Source organism: Schistocerca serialis, chromosome 3, assembly GCF_023864345.2.
Source record: "Schistocerca serialis cubense isolate TAMUIC-IGC-003099 chromosome 3, iqSchSeri2.2, whole genome shotgun sequence".
In the NCBI taxonomy this organism is placed as follows: Eukaryota; Metazoa; Arthropoda; class Insecta; order Orthoptera; family Acrididae; genus Schistocerca; species Schistocerca serialis.
This window is the reverse complement of record NC_064640.1, coordinates 780,744,378-780,768,827: the sequence shown is the minus strand read 5'-3', so window position 1 is coordinate 780,768,827 and position 24,450 is coordinate 780,744,378. Positions and strand designations below refer to the sequence as shown.

Genomic DNA, 24,450 nt, shown 5'->3' with positions numbered 1-24,450 from the left:
ATTCTTTCCTCTGCCTCTCCCGGTAGCACTCTACCATCCTCTGCTGTCTTTGTATTGGCCACACAAGGTTGACCTATGGTTTTTTTATTCTGCGATGAGCCCCCACCCCCTCCCCCCTTCCGCACTTTCGTAGTTGTGGGGCTCCCCTCATGGTGATTCATATTTCGCTGGACTGCCCTGCCTTTTGGCCCTTTGCACTAAATATATCCCATCCCACCTTCGTTGTTTTGGGTGTTAGTGGCCGACCCTTGTGTGGTTATGTCTGCCCTTGGTTTTCTTTGCGAATGTGGTTTGTCCTCCTTGTAACTCCATGCATTTTCCTCTGGAATTTGAACCCCGCAGTTAGCATAGACACTGGTTGTGGAGGCCTAGGTCTTGCCTCCATGCAGGCCAGGTTATCCTCACCTTTTCCCTCCATTTTGTTTAGTCTGTTGTGCAGTTTTGCTTCTTCTTTTCTTGTGCCTTCTTCTCCTGGTGCTGCCCCCATGTATTGTTTAATGGTATAGTGTGAGTGTTGGGACGGGTTGGTGGCAGTGCTGGTGCCCCACCCCATGTAGTGTTTCTGGGGCACTACTACTACACCCATTTCCATCCCCCCCCCCCCCCTTCCTACTCTTTCCTTGTCCTGTGCCCTGATACCCCTTTTCCCTCTTTGTTTGCCTGTTATCCTTTCCCCTTGACAAGATAGTGCTGTTTGTGTTTTTGTTCCCTTGATTTCTCCCATCTTAGCTCATGGGACCAATGACCTCACTGTTTGGTTGCCCCCCAACCAACCAACCACCTGCCTAACCCCTTCCCTGCTCCCACTCCAGTACTACACTGACGTTGTATCCTGTCATTGCATCTGTCTAATCCTATCCTCTTGTCCCCTTGACAGTGACAGTTGGGTTTCAGTACCCAGGGATAACAGTGGCTGTGTGTGTGTGTGTGTGTGTGTGTGTGTGTGTGTGTGTGTGTGTGTGTGATAGAGAGTAGTATGGCCAATATTATTATCAAGCAAATGTTGCAGTTCTGGTTTAGCCTGCACTAGAGAACAACTCAATTCATTAAAATTTTATGTCAGACTGATTGAAACGTCCAGAGAAATATTAAAAGATTTAGTTGTTTTAAGGTGCTTTATGTAGTATGATTCTAACAAGTAGATACTAATTTAACACATACTGACAGCTCTAAATAAGGGAGACAAACTGTTAGCTTCCTTTCTTCTCTGACTAAATCTTCAGTACTCACATATTACAGATTTCATTGTATTTGATACAGAATGACTTAGTTACAAACATTTCCAGTGAGATTGCTAATGACTAAATTGTCATCTGTTGAGGTCTTCATAGTGCCTTCGCAGCAAGATGCTTATGGAGTTTTTCAGAATATTTATGACATCATTCAGAATGTGCAGTCACAAGAAAGCACATTTAAATCTTCTGTATACTAAGTGTATGGTAACATATGAAGATGTCTTAATCAATAGAGTAGACAAGAAAGAAATATAAAATGTAGAGCTAAGAGTTTTTTGCTCTCCAACATGTTATTACTTTTGATGGATAAATTTATTTGCCAGTGGAAGAATCAGTGGTTGGAATTTCGTAACTGGAAGTAATATGCTCTGGAAAATGGTACATCTGTAGTGGATGATTTTTCAGGGTTCCATATGGAGTAAAAGGAATATAACAATTTTAAAATAATCACTACCATATTATAATTGGCTATGTTTCCTGACGAGACTGTTCAGTGCTTTGTGATGCTTGTAATGTTCACCATAATTATATTAGACTGTGTTCTATACCTGTGTTGAACAAAAGTACTGAGATTGTGTTCTAACTTAATCAATCATTTGGAGGCAACAGGAAGTGGATTAACTGCTCCTAAATTGTATTAGTGGTTGCAATACATCCTAAAATTATTGCATGGGTTGTTTGCTATTGCAGAAGGGGTAGTTTGTAATTATTTTTTGTAGTAAATGTATGAATCTTCTGGGTGCTTATGGCTGTTTTCCCAGTGTGCCTATTTATCCATAAAACAAGTAAAATGAGCTGTATAATCAACAGAAAAAACACTTAGTGGCAAAGTTTACTCATTAGTGTTAATCTTGTAGTGCTGCTGCTGTAACCAATTTTCCACGGTCAGTGAAGAGGTTAAACTTCAGCCATTTTTATCAACTCACCCCCTTTAGAAAAATTTCTTATAGCCTCATAGGAACACTTTCCAGAAGCAGATTATGGATTTTCTTTTATAAAACACTGATCAACCAAACCATTAAGTTATGCCATTTGTGAAACTGATTGCTGCCTTTTGGCACTGCTGGCACTTGATATGGCAGGGAAATCACACAAGCTGTTCATAAATGGATGGGGAAGTGTTCTAGTGAAAATAATTTACACAGAAGGGGGAAATACAATGACATGAATAACTTCGACAAAGGTCAGGTTATTATGGCCAAAAGCCTGGGAATTTTAGTCTGACAAAGAGGTTTCAGGTGCTGTCTGTGACTGACACTGTCGCGGAGCCAGATGCCATCTCCTGTCCTGTTTCAGAGGAAACCTCTCAGCCTCCAAGATCTGGACAATCAGAGACGGTGGGGCTATTGATAGTTGGGAGCTCTGAGGTTAGGCGCGTTACAGGGTAGATGATCTCCACTCCCTCCAAATTAAGTATATAAGTGCAGACCAGATATGGCTTCAATCCAAAGAAATAGTATTGGCAGCATTTGAGAGATTTATATCAAATAAAGTAACAAATGACAGAGCTGATCCTCGTTGGTACACAAAATGGGTCAGACCACTGTTGCAGAAACCATGAAACAAACATGCCAAATTTAAAGACGCAAAATCTTCAAGATTGGCGATGTTTCACAGAAGCTTGAAATTTAGTGCGGATCTCAATGTGAGATGCTTATAATAGTTTCCACAAGGAAACTTTGTCTTGAAGCCTGGCAGAAAATCCAAAGAGATTCTAGTTGTATGTGAAGTATGCTAGCAGGAAGACACAATCAATGCCTGCTCTGTGCAATGGCAATGGAAATACTATCAATGAAAATGCTCCCAAAGCAGAGTTACTAAACACACCCTTCCCAAATGTCTTCACAAAAGAGGATGAAGTAAATATTCCAGAATTTGAATCAAGAACAGCTGCCAACATGAGTCCTTGGAGTAGTGAAGCAACTTAAATCACTTAATAAAAGCAAGTCTGTTAGAAAACATCATTCTTGTGAAACACAAGTAGCTCTTTACTTGCATGAAGTGTTGAGTGCTATTGACAAGGGATTTCAGATTGATTTTGTATTTCCTGAAGGCTTTTGACACTGTACTACAGAATCAGATTGTGGTGAAATGGCATGCCTATGGAATATCGTCTCAGTTATGTCACTGGATTCATGATTTCCTGTCAGAGCGGTCACAGTTCGTAGTAATTGACAGAAAATCATTGAGTAAAACAGAAGTGATTTCTGGCATTCCCCAAGGTAGTGTTATATAGGCCCTTTGCTGTTTCTTGTCTATATAAGCAATTTGGGGGAGAACCTGAGCAGCTGTCTTAGGTTGTTTGCTGATGACACTGTCATTTATCAACTAATAAAGGTATTGGAAGATCAAAACAAATTACAAAATGATTTAGAAAAGATATCTGAATGGTGCAAAAATTGGCGGTTGACCGTAAATAATGAAAAGTGTGAGGTCGTTCACATGGGTGCTAAAAGGAATCCATTACACTTCGGTTACACAATAAATCAGTCAAATCTAAAGGCTGTAAATTCAACAAAATACCTAGAAATTACAATTACAAACAACTTAAATTGGAAGGAACACATGGAAATGTTGTGGGGAAGGCTAACCAAAGACTGTGTTTCATTGGCAGGACACTTAGGAAATGTAACAGATCTACTAAGGAGACTGCTTACGCAATACTTATCTGTCCTCTTTTGGAATACTGCTGCACAGTGTGGGATCTTTACCAGATAGGATTCATGGAGTACATCGAAAAAGTTAAAAGGACAGCACGTTTCGTATTATCATGAAATAGGGGAGAGTCACTGAAATGACACAGGATTTGTGGTGGACATCATTAAAACAGCAGCGTTTTTTGTTGTGGTGGAATCTTTTGACGAAATTCCAGTCACCAACTTTCTCCTCTGAATGCAAAAATATTTTGTTGACACCGACCTACATAGGACGCAAGATCACCATGATAAAATAAGAGAAATCGGAGCTCGTACAGAAAGATGTAGGTGTTTGTTCTTTCCGCACACTGTTCATTATTGGAATAATAGAAAATTGTGAAGGTGGTTTGAAGAACCCTCTACCAGGCACTTAAATGTGATTTTCAGAGTATCCATGTAGATGTAGTCGTCTCGAAATTGGTGGTGCTGATCAGCTCTTCATGTGCTACTGTCATGCTGTCACGGGAATCTGTGGAAAGTGGTTGAAGGATAGTGAAACCATGAGAGGTGACGAAGTGTTGGATGTCCACAACTCATCACAGAATGTGGAGGTTGGAGGTTTATTCACTGTGTGAAACTGGAAAGATGGCAATCTGTGACAGATCCGATGACAGAGTAAAAGACTGGTGCGTGCACATGTGATTTGGAGCACATCGCACAGGTCACATTGTTGAACATGGATGTACACAGCAGATGGCCCCTACATATTGCCATATCAACCTAACAATATTGACAGTTGTTACTGCATTAGGTACTGGATAATTGAGACTGGACTGTGGACTGAAGTAAACTTGTCATCTGGTTGCATGAATCACTGGAATGCATTAGGTACTGGATAATTGAGACTGGACTGTGGACTGAGGTAAACTTGTCACCTGGTTGCATGAATCACTCACTCCCCCCCCCACCCCCACCCCCCATCAACAGTCGTGTCCACATGCACCCTTGTCCAGGTGTGTGGCTGCTCAAAATGTGCACTGTGCTGTGATGTAGGCAGGTTGGGCAGTGATATGTTATGGAGGACATGCATCTGGACTTCCATCCTACCTGTGGCAGTAATCAAAGGCACTATAACTGCTGTGGGCTAGTGAACATCATTGCAGACCACTTACATCCGTTCTTGCTTACTGTCTTCCCCGGCAGCAGTAGTATCTTCCAGCAGGATAACTGTCCATGTCACAGGGAGGACCAAAATCGTGCTACAATGGTTTGAGGCACATGCGTGGTAGTGAATTCACAGTGGTGTCTTAGTCATTAAATTCACCTTACCTGAAGCCTGTGGAACACATTTGTGACTCTAAAGAATGCCAGCCCCAATCCCACAAACCACCAGCCCATAATTTATGGGAACTGAATGGCTCGTGTGCCTGGTGCCACATACCTGCAGAACCCTACCATGGACTGGCGGAAACCGTGGCACATAGAATTGGCGCAGTGTTCTGTTCCAAAGGTGCACCAACACACTGTTAAGCAGGTGGTCATAATGTTTTGGTTCGTTGCTGTAAGATACTTACTTTGAAGATCAGAAGCACATAGGGACTAGATAGGCCTGAAGTCTCCTGACAGGGATGTTTTCTCATGTCCCCCTTCCATGCCCTTTCAGTTGTTAAGAAAATTGCGGGATTGTTAAATATTCCACTTAAATTATGCCTTGCTGGGCAACAGCTAATGAAGTACTACTGCTTAATGTTATCATTGACCTCTGACAACAATTTATTAATGTTTCAGTGCAACATGAGCAGCTTTTTCAGTTGATAAAGTCTTGCTTGTGGAATGATACTTGTTTGGGTGATTTCCTTACTTTCACAGGTAGGATTCAGGTTTTATGTTGGTACCCAGGCTGTGGATTGGTCAGCACAGTTACTCCGAGAGCACTGTAATCTGTAACCGAGACCACTGTAATCAGTAAGTGCTTCTACAACACATTAGACACTGCAGTGGAAACTAATGTGTTGGAAAGAGTGGGATTCTTGGTATAGCTACTTTGATCATGAGGGTGGTAGAAACATCTAGTCAATAAAACAAAATAAATTATCAAGTTAAAAATATAACTCAAAAAATTTTCTACCTCTAGGTGATCTGTGACCAATTTGATGGAAACCCTTGCTAATGCAAATCACTTATTATTGCAACAAGACAATTTTGTTACACTTAGCTACGTAATTCCAGGTCTCTTCTTGTGTAGACTTTTGTGTCATGTGAGACAAGTGCAGATCCTAACAGTGAGAGAGAGGGAAAAAAAAAAAAAAAAAAAAAAAAAAAAAAAAAAAAAAAAAAAAAAAAAAAAAAAAAAAAAAAAAAAAAAAAGGTTGTTTAGGGCACTGGCAAACATATTTAACCCAATGCTCTATGTCGTTCACATTGTTTTAATGTGACAGCTGTAAATAACTCTAAATTACATATCCTTATAATGGATAGAGAACTTGGAGAGGTATTGTGAGAGTTGTGAAACTTGATGAGAGTTATCTAGAATAATAGTGACACCCTCCCCCCCCTTTTTTTTTCTTTACACTCTTTCGCAATGTAAAATCATGTGTTTCCCATGTACAACAGCTGTAAAAATTTCCAAAAGATGATAAATATAGTTTATTTGCTTTTATTTTTAGATTATTGATAAACTGAAGAAGGACTGCCAAGAAGAGGTAGATATTCTGTTGCGCTGGGGACATCATCCAAATATAGTTACACTGCGGAATGTAAGTTACTACACAAAGATAATGTATTTTGTCTTTTTATAACAATAATGGATTTTGTTCTGTAAAAAACATATCAGAATGCTGTGGCATCAAATAACTAAAATATTATGATTTTTATTTTTTTCTGCATGATACTTACGTAACCATGTTGTGTTTCATATGATAAGCTACATACATCCATTTTACAATATGTGATAATGAACAGTGTTAGAGATGTCAATTTAGTTGGTAGATGCTTTGAATGGTATAGTTAAAGTGTTAATAAATTTCTGTTGTAGATGACATATATTATTTTACTAATTTTTAAAAGGTGTATGAAGATGAACGGTCAGTGTATCTTGTAATGGAGCTGATGCGTGGCGGAGAATTGCTTGATAGGCTGTTTCAACACAAATTTTTCTCGGAGAGGGAAGCCAGTGCTATCATGAATGTTATAGTTACAACAGTGCAATATCTTCATCAGCATGGTGTAAGTAACTGATTTTTTTTTTAATTTTGCTTGTGTACTGTGCCCAAATTATACTTACAGGGAAATTTTGATGCTAAAGAAAATAAGTTTGTTTGGCTCAAAAATTTTACATTTAATCTTCTATTGTACTGGTAGCAGCAACACACAGTAAATGGATTTACCTATGTAATAGTAGGTCATTAATAAGTTGTAAGGAAAATACAATCACAAAACTGTTAATATTTTTAATAAACTGATGAATGGAGAGTGACATGTCTGTGTAAAACTATGTTCTTAATTCTCACATACATCAAACATAATGTATCTTCATTGAGGAATCGAACAAAAATTCTCTCTCTATCTCTCTCTCTCTCTCTCTCTCTCTCTCTCTCTCTTTCTCTCTCTCTTCATATTGCACTGTTGTTTAGTAATAATGATATTGCCTATATTGATGTATAAAAAAGTAAATCAGTCATCAAACTGTAAGTTGGTCTCAACATCACAGTATTTTATTAGGCATGATCCTGTGGGACATAGTATGCTCCTGCCTTCCTCAAACTGCTTAGCTGACTTACCCGTTCAATTACAGTGTAATTTGGCATTTATCACATAAACAAACATAGTCAGAGGTGAAAGTAGTAATAAGTAATGGATAAAATTCCTAGGACTAACCAGTAACGGAATCCCAGAGTTTTAAACTCTTTAATATAGCAGTGAACCATTGACATGGCTGTTTCAAGTTTACACTGACTTCTGCAAACAAAGGCAACATTTTTTAATGTAAATTGTACGGTATCTGAACAGTCAGCTTGCCAAAACATTATGACCACTGCCCACAGTGACATAGGATGCCATCTGGTGGCATTGCGGGCACATGATGTGATTACAAAAGTATGTAAGCAGGGCAGATACAGACAAAGGGTCACCCTAGTGAAGATGAGGGCTGCAAGTGGGGGGGGGGGGGGGGGGGGGCGGTGGTAGGATCCGTTGAGATCAGCAACTTTGACAAAAGGCAGGTTATTATTACGCAGTGCCTGGGACAGAGTATATCAAAAACATTGAAGCTGGTCAAATGTTCACATGCTACTGTCGTGAGCATCTGTGGAAAGAGAGAGGAGGACAGTGAAATTGCCACTAGGTGCTTAATGGTTGGATGTCCATGACTCTTCACAGAATGTGGGGTTCAGAGGCCTGTCTGCTCTGTAAAGGTGGGTATATGGTGATCTGTGGCATCTCCATCAAAAGAACACAGTGCTGGTGCACGTACATGTGTTTCAGAGCGTACTATTCATCATATATTGTTGAACATAGAACTTGTTGACCTGACATCGGCAGGTATGATTGAAGTGGCCACAGGGTCAATGGGATTTGTCTTTCAGTCAATGGAGATGGGTTGCTCTTGAGGTGAATCACATGTTTGCTACAGTAGTTCAATGGTCGACTCCACAAATGTTATCATTGAGGTGAACTGTGGCTTGAAAGGTGCAGCACACCATGGACACAGGCTGGTGGGAGCAGTATCATGCTATGGGAAACATTCTCCTGTGCTTGCATGGGATCTATGGTAGTTGAAGGGCACCGACAGCTGTGAATTGTCTACATCCCTTTGTGCTTGGTGTTTTCCCCGACAGTAAAATTACCTTTCAGCGGTATGATTGTCCATGTCTTTAATCCAGAACCATGTTACAATGGTTTGAGGAGCATTATAGTGAACTCATGTTGATGTCTCGGTGACCATTTCTCCTGACATAAATCCGATGGAACCCATCTGGGTTGCTGTCTGGCACAATCACCTCATACGAAAATCAGCAGCCCATTATTTATGTGAATTATATGATCATTGCACAATCTAATGCCACCTGCCTGCACAAGCCTACCAACAAACTATTGTCAAGGATCCAAGCATAATTGGTGATCTGTATCATTCGAAAGATAGGCAAACAAGCTATTAAGCAGGTGTTTGTAATGTTTGGACAGGTCAGTGTATATCCAGTTATCCAATTCATGAAAACATCATGTGGAGCATAATTGGTTAAAATTCAAGAGTATTGTAAAATACTCATAAGGTATTCTTTGGATGTTGTAACTGAACGTTGCTGTCAGTTCAGCCCAAACATCCCATGGTAAGGGAAAATGTATTTCTACTCTACTTCATTTAAGAAGGGGAGGTATGCAAGCTAGTTATTTCCAATTATGCTTGCTTGCCAAGGCGGCACTATGGTGTAAATGTGGCAACACAATAAGAAATAACCAATAACATATTTTAATAGTTGTGATACAAAGTTGGAAGTGTGCCACTTAAGTCTTACACCCTATACAATAAGATCTAAATAACTTCACTGTCCACTTGGCAGTCCATGATTCACTCACAGTGACTGAAACAATTATGCAGACACTCCTAGCTGACTGTATTTAGTACTCCATAAATAGTTACTGCCAAGACAGAACTGTAGTCTTTTGAGAAGGACTCCTCCGTAGTGGAATTGCAGGAACTTTGTGTCAGCGGCGCACTGTCCTTAGTTGGTGTTTATGGAAGAATCTCCATCTGTGCTATCACTAGGTGGAATCAGAATTGTCCACTGTTGACAGTGCTCTCTCTGGCAGCTGGCAACACTATTGGTGGACGAATACAATGTGCTGATAAGCATGGTCTGCAAGCAGAGTCACGATCAGTGAACGCCATCAGGAGGTGGCTGCTTGGAACCGAGAAGGTTCCTGATGCGTGGTGCCTGTGTAGTGGTACCTTAGTATTGTTTTATACCACTTCAGCCATGTACACAACATCCTCCTCCTCTGGAGGGGGGGGAGGGGTGAAGCTAAAGAAGGTGGATGGCTTAATTAGTGTTCTGTTTCCTAGCTTGCCAGTATGTGTATTTGGTAGGTGCACACATGTGGTTCTCTGGGCATTCGCCTACAGCACTTGTCGGAAATCCACACAAAATGATGATGAGGGGGTGCCTGATCAAGTGTTCACCATTTTGATGAGTTGTGAGGCACAACCTCCATTTCCATCAGTTTGTCACTGGCCAGCTGCCCTCCTGGCAGAAAATTGGGGACAGTTGCTGGCTGCATTGGAATTTCCCTCGGATGCTAGCTGCATACAGGTCTTCTGGTTATACAGAAGAAAACTGCCTAGGAGTTCTGCCTATGTATGTGTGAGCATGGTGTGGTCCAATTTGATTTTTATGTGCTTTGTGGCACCATTTGAACATTTAGCTTTAAACATTACATTTCCAATCTGCTTTTTGACTATGCCTGGTGCCCATGTCTTTTTTGCATACTTGAACATTGAAATCAGTACCGTGCCATTCAGTTTAAACAATTTTTATTTATACTGTTGTTGAAGCTTGGCTTGTGGGTGCACGAGTGACTTCAAATTCACATTACTATTCAATGTGGTCTTTTGTGGAGTCTCTCGGCTGGAGGCTGTACATTTTGTGGAGTAGCTCTGTACTGAGAGAGCATTGTATTTATTGTACTGTTGGGAAAGCTTGGTCATGTGGGATGTGAAAGTTCATATGCATCTTTCGGCTGTTCCATTGGTCTCAGTATGAGACCGTGCAGTTCTATAGTGTGAAATACTATTGGTTTCGCAAAATAATTTAAATTCCTGAGAAGAAAATTCTATGCTGTTGTCAGTGCTGGTAAATATCAGAAATCCTTCAATATAGAAGACCTTTGACAAAGCCTCAATAGTTTTTGTGGGAGATATTGATGACATCCGTATCACAGTGGAAATTTGGAGAAAGAATCGATGAGGATGAGCCAGTAGCTTCCAAGAATCAGTCCAGGAAAATCAGATGTGACCATGGTTCTGATGCCTGTAGACGTGGAAAATATTGTCAAGGCGGAGCCAACTGGTGTTTTTGACACAACATCAAAATGTGTTTGCCAATATTTTTCTAGTAGCAATGCTTATCTGGCAATATGTTTGGTATGAAATATCTCCCAATGGCACCTATATAGCACCTGTAGTACATTACATTTAAGGGCTGCAGAAGTAAGCACTCACGTCTTGTCTGTTTCTGAGTGTACCAGAATGCCACTGTCAGTGCATGCCTCTTGTTCCATTAAGATTTAATCAGTAGATGATTAACTTTTTACCATTAGGCCACTCTATTTGAATAAACTGTTCGATTTCAGATGAAACAGGAACTACAGGTATAAGTTTTGCAATTAAACAGGAGTTCACTGGGAAGTTTTCCACAGTGTCTTCAATACTGATATCTGTTGAGAAACAAAAATCGGCTGATAAGTCAAACTTTTTGTCTTACCTTATTGGCAGATGTGAAAGCAAATTGGCATTTGCATGTTGTGCTGAGATCCTGAAAATAATCTCATCATTGTAACTTGACAGAAGTGGCACCCAGAATTGCTAACATCGAGCTGCCTCTGTAGGAGCAGTACTATTTGGTCTAAAGACAGTCACTAAAGATTTGTGGTCTTTGAGGAGGGTAAATTTATGTCCATAAATATAATCGTGAAATTTCATGATTGCAGGTACAATTGCGAGAGTTTCTGTGTATAATTTCTTTGTACCACTGTCAGAGTCCGTGAAGTGAATACAGTTGGTCATTAAAAACCATGATGTGGATGCAACAGAATGGTGCCTGTCCCATAGTCTGAAGCATCAGCAGCAGTTGTCAGCATGTTGTTCATATCATAGGTTGTGAGACATTCGGCATTAACAGTCACAGGTTTAATTTGTTAAATGCACATTGTCATTCACTGATCTGGTTCCATTTGGTGCCTGTATGTGACAACTTGTGCTTGAGGGAGAAACTTCCAATAATAATTAATTTGTCCTAATATTGTGATAATTGCTCAACGTCCCAGAACCAGAAGGTTTTTAATGGTGTCAATATGTTGTGGCATTAGCTTGATGCTGTTCACAGACAGTATGTGCTGTAAGTATTACACTTCACATTTAAAAAAAGAGGTACTTTTCTTCTTTGCATTTCAAATTTGCTACTTACAGAATTTTGAAAACAGATTCCAAATTCTGTAAGAGTTCCTCTGGAATTGTATCCGATATAATTATGTCATTCAGGTAGTTCATAGCATTCACAGTTTTCTGAATTAATTGTCCTAAATAGTTCTGGAACAACCTTGGTGCACTTGTAGTTTTGAAGGGTAACTGTAATGGTGGAGACCAAATGGAATATTCATGACCATAAATCTCCGTGTGTCTTTGCCCGAAGGAATTTGTAAGTGTGCTTCCTTACAGTCCACCGTGGCATAGTACGCACCACCAGCTAATTTGGACATCAGTTCATGCTGCTTGGGAATAGGATATGAGTCAATAATAGATTGTGAATTAACGATTACTTTAAAATGTCTGCAAACACATAGTGAGCAGTTCAGTTTCTATACAGCTAAAACCAGTGTCATCTGTTGGCTGCTGATTACAGCTTCTACAACATTGCTATGCTCAAGATCTTAGAGTTCGTGCTTTACTTTATCTCTCACTGCGAAAGGAGTGTTGTGGGTTTCCCAAAATTTTGGCACTACATTTGGCTTCAGCATAATCTGTGCCAATAACCTTTAATACTGCTTGTTACATCAGAAAAAATATAATATTTTAGCAACAGGTGATCTAACTTTCTAGTTGGAACATCAGTTTGAATTTGGTTTGGTCTGTAAAGGATAAAGTATAAATGAGACTTGTAACCAGCAGAGGAGCACCATGACAAAGCCAGGCCACAGCCAAGTCAGTTGCAGCTGATGAGGGGACTGCCAGTCAGTGGTTCACAATGCCTCTGTGATGATAGACCACACATGCTGCTGATGCACGATGCACCTGCACGAGTATTACAGCTCAGTTACAACACCTTAGTGCAGGGCTTCCCAACCTTTTCAGTAGGTGGATCCCTTCTTCAGTCGAAAATCCATGGCGGACCCCTAGTCAGTGAAGAGCACAGTAACTTCAAATTTCAGAGCGAAACCCAAGGGAACTGAAAGCTTCTTAATGCAAGTTCCATGTTCCCAATGACCCCCCCCCCCCTCCCCCCGAAGTATCAATAGTCTTTGGTTTAGAGATGAATGAAAACAACTTGAAGGTCAAAAATCGACTTATGAAATAGGTAGTGCACTGACAAAGCAAGTTTAACATGTAATGATGCCTGGGGCCGCATATGTGCCAGCGAGCACTGTGATTGGTCGACAAAGCTCGCTCTGCGCATGCGTAAAAGGTTTCAGTGCATGTCTGCCCACCCTGGACAGCAAACACCCTGCCAGCCACCCGCATCTGCTGTTCATAGGTGCCTCTGTCTCAATCGCCAAGTCCACACACCAGGTTGACGCTCCACTGAGTAAGCAGCTTGCCTCTCTGTCCCACTGGCTGTTACTGTGCCTGCTGCCAACCATGGAATTATTTTATGAGGAATGAAATGCACTGCAATGAATGTACAAGCCAGATGGAATAATTAAACACTTGCTCATGTTCATGGAAGATTCAAGTTAGTCGATTAAATAAAAGAACTGTGTATATGTCCACTACTGGTATGTCTACCACTTCTACACATCTACCCTGTCTGCCAAACCACCTACGGACCTTATAACACCCACAGGAAGATTCAAACCCATTCGACACACACGGGCAATTCAGATTCCTTCCTGTTATAGATCCCGTATGAATGGTGAAGCCCAAAACATTGAAGAGATCCAATCCTAGTAAATCAGCTCTTTATTTCTCTTTATTTGAATTGATGACTATGAGTGCAGCCTGTTCTTTAAATTGTTATATGCAATATTTGTTGGAAACCGTCTCTTTACTGGAAACTTCAGATTGCTATAAGTGAACAGTGACTTCATACTATTAACCACTGCAGTATGTTTCAGTGTAAAACTTTTTTCTCTCCAAGAAAACGAAACACATACAGCCATCCTTGTGGTGTCATTTATTGTGTAGCTACCAGTTTCAGCAATTCAGTGCACCATCTTCAGGCCTTGGTTGATGCTGAAGGGGTGGTCACTATCCACATGTATGATGCTCAGTGGCCAACATAACTGATTTACTCAGACCATCTGTAATTGTGATGTCTTCTCGCCAACCATCAACTGTCAACTCAGTTATGTTGGCCACTAATGCACTGCATGTATGGATCGTGATAACCCATTCAGCATCAACTAAGGCATGAAGATAGTGCACTGGAGAACCAAAACTGGTAGCTACACAATAAATGAGATACTAAGGACGGCTGTAGGTGTTCAGTTTTCTTACAACAGTGAACAGCCCTAGTCCCCCAGACGTCCAGTCAAAAGGGTTGACATACAAAAACTTTTTTTTTCCTGTCTTTTATTCTTCATATTGTGCAACTCGGCCATATACGCAATCTTTTTACAGTAATTGTAATGTGCGTTCTGACAGGAGCAATTGTCCCCTTCGTGTTTTATGACACAGCGTGAACACGACTGTAACCAAACATTCCTCAACTTGTTTACTCACTATTTTTGCAGAGTAGTATGCTCACACTATATTTCTTGGGTTTGCCCACATCGGTTGTTTGACAGGGCTGTTAGTTGACATGTAAAACACATCAGCTTTCGTGCACTGTAATGGTTCAGCAGACTTGTGCATTTTTTCATATGCCCGAATCAGTGGCAGAAAGTCTTGTACCGATGGGTTTGTTAGACTAAGCAGGTACTTCTTCAATTTATTGTCAGGGGAGTGCATGACAGGTGTATTGTGAATTAGTGAATCTGCATAAGATTCCTTACATAACAGTGAAATTTACTCATTTTTTTACTACTTTATGTTTATTTTTGTTTACATGTCTAGTTCCGTAGGACCAAATTGAAGAGCAAATCTCAGAGGTTATGGAATGTGTCAGTACTTAAAATTACAACATAAAAGTAATAACAGATAAAATAAAATGTTTATGAACCCAAAAGTTTAAGTAAATGCAATCAACAATCAGCTTAATTTTTCATGGAACTCCTTAGCAGAATAGGAGGGATGATCCATGAGGAAACTCTTTAGTTTCGATTTGAAAGTGTGTGGATTACTGCTAAGATTTTTTAATTCTTGTGGTAGCTTCTTTAAAATGGATGCAGCAGTGTAGGGCACACCTTTCTGCACAAGAGTTCAGGAAGTGCGATCCAAATCCAGATTGGATTTCAGGCTAGTATTAACTGAGTGAAAACTGCTAACTCTTGGGAATAAGCTGATATTGTTAACAAGAAACAACAGTAAAGAATATATATACTGAGAGGCCAGTGTCAGAATGCCCAGACTAGTGAACAGGGGTCGACAAGAGGTTCACAAACTTACACCAATTTTTGCCTGAACTGCCTGTGTCCAACCCAAAAATATCATTTGAGAGTGGGAAGAGTTACCCCAAAATATAATACCATATGACATAAGCAAATAAAAATAAGCAAATTAGACTAATTTTCATGTCGAACAGTCACTTACTTCAGATACCGTTCGCATAGAAAAAATTGCAGTATCAAGTCTTTGAACAATATGCTGAACATAGGCTTTCCATGACAGTTTACAATCTATCTGAACACCTGGAAATTTGAACTGTTCATTTTCACTGATCATATGCCCATTCTGTGAAGTTCAAATGTCAGGTTTTGTTGAATTATGTAAAGGCTGAGTCTTCCTGTGATTTACTTTCCCTTGTCAGATCCTCCAACTGAGTAATCCACTTTTTATAGCTATGATTTGATTTTCTTGAAATATTGGAATCTCGTATCTGGTAGCAGCGATATGGACTTGAAAATTTCTGTGCTTCTCAGTCATATTTTTGATGACGGCATAAGAGAGATTCACAAGGTGGTGACAATTTCTGAAGATGATGAAATACAGTAGGGCTGGAGTTGGCTAGTAGAAAGTATTTTCATTGCACACCACTTGATATCTGATGAGTGATGAAAAGCTGCCCCAGTTATTGAATTTAGCTGTTTTAGGCTGCAAGTTTTGAATCGTGTGCCAGAAAGGGTGACTGTGGCATCTTAAATAGTAGTGGTTATCTTCGACATTCACCCTTGCTTTCTTGCTGGCCGAGATGTTGTGGTAATTGGAACAGGGGCAGTAGAATAGTGAGTTCTGGTTGGGCCATGTCTGAAAAATATGCTCAGAGCAATTTACAAAATACTCAAAAATCTTCCTGGAAGGGAAATGGATTAGCAGTCTGAGAATCCATATTATGCTACCGTATTTACTTGAATCCAAGCCGCACTCGAATCTAAGCCGCACCTGAAAAATGAGACTCGAAATTCAAGGGGAGAGAAAAGTTTTAGACTGCACCTCTAAATCGAAACAAAGTTGGCTCATTGTAACATGAGACACAATTGAGGTCGAATGGATGAAGATACAGCTACAGTAGTTTGGTGCAAGTCGTAAGCTTAACAGTTAAGCTTTACCAAGTAGCCGTTGCTATGTGTCGGGCTCTCCGTCCATATTTATCCAGGTACCCTTCCTTTTTCACATGCTTTGTCTGGTTTGAATCAATTGCTTATTCTGATAATGAGTGATTACGACCTGTCGCCACTTGCGGCATGGCTTGTTTTTGTGCGCGCTACTGCGGCTTACAATAAAAAAAGAGTGGAATTGTCTCATAAGCAAAACAATGGCAAGAGACTGCTATTTGTTATTACTTACACTGCAGCGTACTCTCTTAATGATAAACAAGAACCAAATAATAGTGCGTATGATAGATGATGTTCTGAACGAGAGTTCAGCGAATATTTTTCTCCGTTTGAAAATCTTTGCAGGCGCCTCTTTAGTACATTACATTTTGCACAGAAATCAGATTCATCTTAGATTTAAAAATATAGTCAATTGCCATTTCTGACTGTATCACTATTCGGCATAGGAATAATAAGAGTATAAACATGACATGATATGTTGCATTGCTGTTGTCTCACTCTAGTTTCGTAGTTTATTAGGCAGACAGGATTTAAATGAGGTAGCAGCAGACACGAAAGAATACGTGGCATAATGTTTACATTCTTCTACCTTTTCTTTTAATTTATTTACTGACACAGAGGTTTTGGTGCCAGTATTTATCTTTGTACCTGCAAAGCATGCCTGTGTAGCTCTACATATATTCGATGGCAGAAGTTAGTTGTAGCGGCACCTACCAACATTTTTCAGAACTTCCGCTTACTTTGCACTCAATTCTACGCCACAAACGATTTTTTGGATTACAAAAACCGGAAAAGAAGTGTGGTTTAGATTCAAGTAAATATGGTAATTGCAATACTAAGCCACACAATGTTGCCACGAAATCAAAGGAATAGAACATGCAGTCAAAGGAAAAATTGAAAATAAAAATGCCAGCTTAGTTCTGTATTCGCCTTTATTGGTGAAAATAATTCTATGGGTTTGCACTGCCTCATTATCAGTTTTGAGAACTGATGAAAGTACCATTAATTTGGACTTTGACTTGTTGCTACTTTTCCTTGTTGCCAGTGATGGGATGTTGTAAGTGAACGCTGCTGTCAATTCAGCCCAAACATCCCTCCGTAGCAGAAAACCTATTTCTACTCTTGTTCACTAAAAAGGGTGGCAGTATGGAAGCTAGTTATCTGTAATTACACTTGCTTTACAGGGCAGCATTAGTAACTGCCAAGTTGAAACTGCAGCCTTCTGAATGTAACTCTTGCACTGTGCTCCGTAGTACAGAGAGATTTATGAAAGAAACTCTGAGAACATGAGAACACAGTTTCAAACTATAGTTTGGCAAGATATTCCTTCATCCCACATTCATCTTGGGGAAAATAATGCAATGAGAAAATCAGAGGAACTAGGGCTCATATGGAGGTTAAGTGACAATTGTTCCTTTCGCTCACTATTTGGAAACGTAACAGGCAAGGGAGGAAATTTTTTTTGTTACCAGAAGTATCCTCTGTCGTACACTGCAAGATTGCTTGTGGAGTTTAGCTGTAGGTATAGACATCTATTGTAAATATAATGTTTCTTATTAAGTTAAACACAGAGCTCTGAATTAGTTCATTTCATGTGTGATGTTATTTGTGTTAAGGCAGTAATCATTTAAATAATATTTATTGCAACTTTTGCTTTACAGGTAGTACACCGTGATCTGAAGCCTTCTAACATTCTGTATGCAAATGATTCGTACACTCCAGAATCACTGCGCATTTGTGATTTTGGCTTTGCCAAGCAGATGAGAGCAGAGAATGGTCTTCTCATGACTCCCTGTTACACTGCAAATTTTGTTGCACCGGAAGTGTTGAAACGTCAAGGATACGATGCTGCATGTGACATTTGGTCACTAGGAGTATTGTTGTATACTCTGTTAGCTGGGTGAGTTATTGCTATCGCAGTACCAAACTTAATTGATGTACAATTTTTAGTGTCAAAAATATTTATTCTTTTCCTTCTGTGAATCAGTTCCAGAATGATGCTGTTCAAATCTTTCTTGGCTCCAGCCTTAAAAATGTTTCCAGAGTTCATTTAAATGTTACTTACATGCCATTGTATCCAGGCGTCGCATTTTAAACTTAACCTTAGCGCTGCATAATCTTACTCTTTCTGTATGTCATCTAATTGCTTCATTGGGCAGCAGTCAGTATCATTTTCAAAATAATAAATACTAGGAGCAGCTCAGGTATGGCTGATGGTTTCCCTGCTGGGGAAGGCTGCTACATCTCTCAATTGAAACTAACATAGATGTCAGGCTATGAAACAGGTCATAACAGGAGCATCATCGTTACACTGAGCTATCAGTTTTTCAGGTGTTTTATTTACATTAACTTTCTCTGGTTCACTGAGAAAAACTGCAGTTAAATCATCTGCACTGTACTTGTTGGTCGCACAAATGAAATACATCTTTCGTTTATTTTCCCCAGTAACTCATATTGAATTACTATTACCAATTGTGACAGATTTGCACAGTCAGTGGTTTTGTCAACTTTGATTGTGAGGAAATTTGTCTTCAACAGTTCACTCCTGACAAGATAAGGCATACCTCATAAACCAATTCCAGCAGTTCATTTTGAATTGTTTTGATCAGTCATAACAAAACACGGTTTTGTAATTTTTCAATGTGCTGCTTCAAGATGCTGTAGAGTTCTGACATCAAATCAAACAGACCTCAAAAAATTCCTGAGTTTTTGGAATACTCTGTTTCTTCATGGTACCTTAAGGCAAGCTTTAATTTGTCACAAAATTTAATGCAGTCTGTTTTTTTTATATATAATTTTATTGTGTGTCTTTGTATGAATGCGGTAAGCACTGTCTAGTTGACACATAATATCCACTTTTCCTATCATTGAAAATTCAGTGAAACCATTTAAATATTTTTCACTGTAATTGTGGCTTTTCACCTTCGAGTGAAAATTTTTTAAGTCTGTAATACCATTCTCACTCTGGCACTATCACTACCATTTGTCACAAGACAGGTGAAACAGAAAAGTGTTACAATTGCGTATATTCCTATGCTTGGATTTACACTGTAATTCTTAATCTAACCTGATAAATTGCACACTGAATTCATATTGTGGTGTTCTCAAATTTGTGATACACTACAGTTATTCATAAGAAAGTGAAACTCACTAAACCCGGGCATAATTCACTCACTAAGAGAAACTCGTTAATAATGTACATTACCAGCAAATTCGGTCATAAAGCAAAACTAGTGGGTCATATTTCATGCGTGTGACATATTTAATACCCATTTTCCTCTGATCATTCATGAAACTCTCGCTAGGTGGTGATACTTCTGTTGCCATACTTTAGTACTCTCTAGCAAGACATTTACAAACTTATTCCAGCAGTGGATAGAACAGCCAGTGGCAGGAAAAAAATAATAAATCTGAAACACCGTTGAAACAGTAATACTGAACGTTAATCAATGATGTGTCAAAGCATAATAGAGATAGACAGAGACAGGGATTTGATAGCAAAGTTTCAGCAACTCTGTTCATTCCCTTTTGATGTAAGCAGTGGTATGTGAAAATTGTGTTGAGGTTGGTAGGACACCGTTAGCCTGTAAGACCAGAGCCTTTGGGACACACCTAAGAGATGTACTCTGATGAAGCCATGCCTTCCAAACCTCTGCTACAGAGAGCTAAGTGACATTTCAAGGTGCAGCCTTCAGGATAGCTATTACCTGTTCAACATACACTCCTGGAAATGGAAAAAAGAACACATTGACACCGGTGTGTCAGACCAACCATACTTGCTCCGGACACTGCGAGAGGGCTGTACAAGCAATGATCACACGCACGGCACAGCGGACACACCAGGAACCGCGGTGTTGGCCGTCGAATGGCGCTAGCTGCGCAGCATTTGTGCACCGCCGCCGTCAGTGTCAGCCAGTTTGCCGTGGCATACGGAGCTCCATCGCAGTCTTTAACACTGGTAGCATGCCGCGACAGCGTGGACGTAAACCGTATGTGCAGTTGACGGACTTTGAGCGAGGGCGTATAGTGGGCATGCGGGAGGCCGGGTGGACGTACCGCCGAATTGCTCAACACGTGGGGCGTGAGGTCTCCACAGTACATCGATGTTGTCGCCAGTGGTCGGCGGAAGGTGCACGTGCCCGTCGACCTGGGACCGGACCACAGCGACGCACGGATGCACGCCAAGACCGTAGGATCCTACGCAGTGCCGTAGGGGACCACACCGCCACTTCCCAGCAAATTAGGGACACTGTTGCTCCTGGGGTATCGGCGAGGACCATTTGCAACCGTCTCCATGAAGCTGGGTTACGGTCCCGCACACCGTTAGGCCGTCTTCCGCTCACGCCCCAACATCGTGCAGCCCGCCTCCAGTGGTGTCGCGAAAGGCGTGAATGGAGGGACGAATGGAGACGTGTCGTCTTCAGCGATGAGAGTCGCTTCTGCCTTGGTGCCAATGATGGTCGTATGCGTGTTTGGCGCCGTGCAGGTGAGCGCTACAATCAGGACTGCATACGACCGAGGCACACAGGGCCAACACCCGGCATCATGGTGTGGGGAGCGATCTCCTACACTGGCCGTACACCACTGGTGATCGTCGAGGGGACACTGAATAGTGCACGGTACATCCAAACCGTCATCGAACCCATCGTTCTACCATTCCTAGACCGGCAAGGGAACTTGCTGTTCCAACAGGACAATGCACGTCCGCATGTATCCCGTGCCACCCAACGTGCTCTAGAAGGTGTAAGTCAACTACCCTGGCCAGCAAGATCTCCGGATCTGTCCCCCATTGAGCATGTTTGGGACTGGATGAAGCGTCGTCTCATGCGGTCTGCACGTCCAGCACGAACGCTGGTCCAACTGAGGCGCCAGGTGGAAATGGCATGGCAAGCCGTTCCACAGGACTACATCCAGCATCTCTACGATCGTCTCCCTGGGAGAATAGCAGCCTGCATTGCTGCGAAAGGTGGATATACACTGTACTAGTGCCGACATTGTGCATGCTCTGTTGCCTGTGTCTATGTGCCTGTGGTTCTGTCAGTGTGATCATGTGATGTATCTGACCCCAGGAATGTGTCAATAAAGTTTCCCCTTCCTGGGACAATGAATTCACGGTGTTCTTATTTCAATTTCCAGGAGTGTACATCATTTGATATCACGTATCAGTAGTTCCAAAAATGTTGACTGGTAGTTTTTGAATCCATATGGCGAAAAATGCATAATGCATTGTGTCAATTTAAATTCTGTAATATGTTATTGAGAAATTTATATTAATATGTATTTTGGGACAGCTCTGCCTTGGAGCCTTCAATTATGAGCTGCACCTGGACCAGCTGTATGTTCTCAAGGACAGTTGAAGAAGGTGTAATAAACATTATACTTTGAAGCTGATGAATGTAACTGCATAAAATGTGTTCTATGTATTGGCACTGAAAGTTCTATGACATTAGTGATACATGTACTGACCTGATAGCTTCTGTTCCCTCTGTCCAGAAACTTTTTCAGCAGATTGCATCTCATGTACTTCATTGCAGGCATACACCATTTGCAAACCAGCCAACTGATTCTCCTGGAGAGATCTTACGAAGGATTGGTGAAGGAAGATTTGACTTAGAATCAGGAAACTGGATATCAGTATCAGTGAAGGCCAAGGTAAGAGAAGTCATTTTCTCTCTCTCTCTCTCTCTCTCTCTCTCTCTCTCTCTCTGGGGTACAACTTAATTGCCCCAAGCTTGTGTACATGTGTTTTAGTTAGCCTGGTAGTTTTGAGGAAGGACATCGAAAGTTTAGTAACAATTTTAATATTTTTATCTGTGTTTCAACCGCAGTACCTCGACTGTTGTGAGAGTTGGCTTTACTCTCTTCATTATTTGGACAGTCATTTATAGTGGACTATCATACTGATTAGAAGAAGCAGAAACCATGTTAGGATGAACGTGTGCAAAGATCTATCTCCAAAGATCTAGTCCTCCCAGGGGACTCACGGTTCTTTCGTAAGTTTGTGCATGGTGCAAATGAGGTCTCGAGCTATTGCAGGCAATGCTTCCTTCCTTGACTGCATTTCTTTCACTTTGCCCTCCCTCCCTCTCCTTGCTGCTTCCCGTTGCCTCCTCCTTTACCTCTCTCGGCATTGTGATTTATGTCAATCTGGCTATCCTCCTGTTTTCCTGTATTGGTTGCAATTTTGTTCCCTTTGCCTGTTCTTTCATCCTTTCTTGGTGTTTAGGTCTCTGCTTGAGGTTTGACCTCCACTTCAAAATTTTTGGTTTTTAGTATGAGCCATATGGGGAAGAACTCCCTTCCTAGCATCTACGGTGTGGATTTTGTCTCCCTCCCTCCTTCCATCTCCTCTCCCTTCCCCACTATAGCTCTCTTCTACCTTGCTAGGTCACCAACACATGTAGCCAGTCCGTGTGGTGGGGCTGTTATGTACCCATATGGCTGGGCCCCCTGAAAACACAGGAATCACACTACTGATACCTGAGCGGTTCCCTCCCCATGTTTGTCAAGGAGTGGTTGCTCAATGGGTGCTGTGCTAGACGGTCCATGCTGTAGCTGGGTAGTGCCCATGGGGAGAGCCCCTGGTCGGAGTGGATGATATCAGGGTGGATGCTTGGCACATGAAACGTATCAGGCTGCAAAAATCTGACTGTTCTCAAATGGTCATCTCTTTGAATGGTTAAGGGTCATTGAATGCTGCTTCGTATGACCTGGTAACCTTCCTTTCCCTGGCTATACCATGGGAGGAGAGCTAATCTAGAGTGGTGCAGCATTCATTTTGTTGGACGTGTGCAGAAGGGTCGCAAAGACAACCGCTCTGATACTGGTGCTTTCAATCTAGCTTTTGAGGGGGTACCCTCCTGGACATTTCCAGGGGCAGATGTGGACTCTGACCACAATCTATTGGTTATGACCTGTAGATTAAAACTGAAGAAACTGCAAAAAGGTGGGAATTTAAGGAGATGGGACCTGGATAAACTGAAAGAACCAGAGGTGGTACAGAGATTCAGGGAGAGCATAAGGGAGCAATTGACAGAAATGGGGGAAATAAATACAGTAGAAGAAGAATGGGTAGCTTTGAGGGATGAAGTAGTGAAGGCAGCAGAGGATCAAGTAGGTAAAAAGACGAGGGCTAGTAGAAATCCTTGGGTAACAGAAGAAATATTGAATTTAATTGATGAAAGGAGAAAATATAAAAATGCAGTAAGTGAAACAGGCAAAAAGGAATACAAACGTCTCAAAAATGAGATCGACAGGAAGTGCAAAATGGCTAAGCAGGGATGGCTAGAGGACAAATGTAAGGATGTAGAGGCCTATCTCACTAGGGGTAAGATAGATACCGCCTACAGGAAAATTAAAGAGACCTTTGGAGATAAGAGAACGACTTGTATGAATATCAAGAGCTCAGATGGAAACCCAGTTCTAAGCAAAGAAGGGAAAGCAGAAAGGTGGAAGGAGTATATAGAGGGTCTATACAAGGGCGATGTACTTGAGGACAATATTATGGAAATGGAAGAGGATGTAGATGAAGATGAAATGGGAGATACGATACTGCGTGAAGAGTTTGACAGAGCACTGAAAGACCTGAGTCGAAACAAAGCCCCCGGAGTAGACAATATTCCATTGGAACTACTGACGGCCGTGGGAGAGCCAGTACTGACAAAACTCTACCATCTGGTGAGGAAGATGTATGAGACAGGCGAAATACCCTCAGACTTCAAGAAGAATATAATAATTCCAATCCCAAAGAAAGCAGGTGTTGACAGATGTGAAAATTACCGAACTATCAGCTTAATAAGTCACAGCTGCAAAATACTAACACGAATTCTTTACAGACGAATGGAAAAACTAGTAGAAGCCAACCTCGGGGAAGATCAGTTTGGATTCCGTAGAAACACTGGAACACGTGAGGCAATACTGACCTTACGACTTATCTTAGAAGAAAGATTAAGGAAAGGCAAACCTACGTTTCTAGCATTTGTAGACTTAGAGAAAGC

The 24,450-nt window shown here is 41.0% G+C and overlaps 1 protein-coding gene across 4 annotated transcripts in view; it reads left to right on the top strand.

The window, feature by feature from the left end:
* The window catches only part of LOC126470623 (ribosomal protein S6 kinase 2 beta), a 596,121-nt gene that overhangs the window by 559,242 nt on the left and 12,429 nt on the right, over positions 1-24,450 (top strand). For all 4 annotated transcript variants that reach the window (XM_050098586.1, XM_050098584.1, XM_050098582.1 and 1 more), the window contains 4 exons: positions 6,538-6,627; positions 6,938-7,096; positions 18,115-18,353; positions 21,988-22,105. In XM_050098586.1, the coding sequence (XP_049954543.1) occupies positions 6,538-6,627; positions 6,938-7,096; positions 18,115-18,353; positions 21,988-22,105 (606 nt within the window). The remainder of the gene's footprint in view (positions 1-6,537; positions 6,628-6,937; positions 7,097-18,114; positions 18,354-21,987; positions 22,106-24,450) is intronic.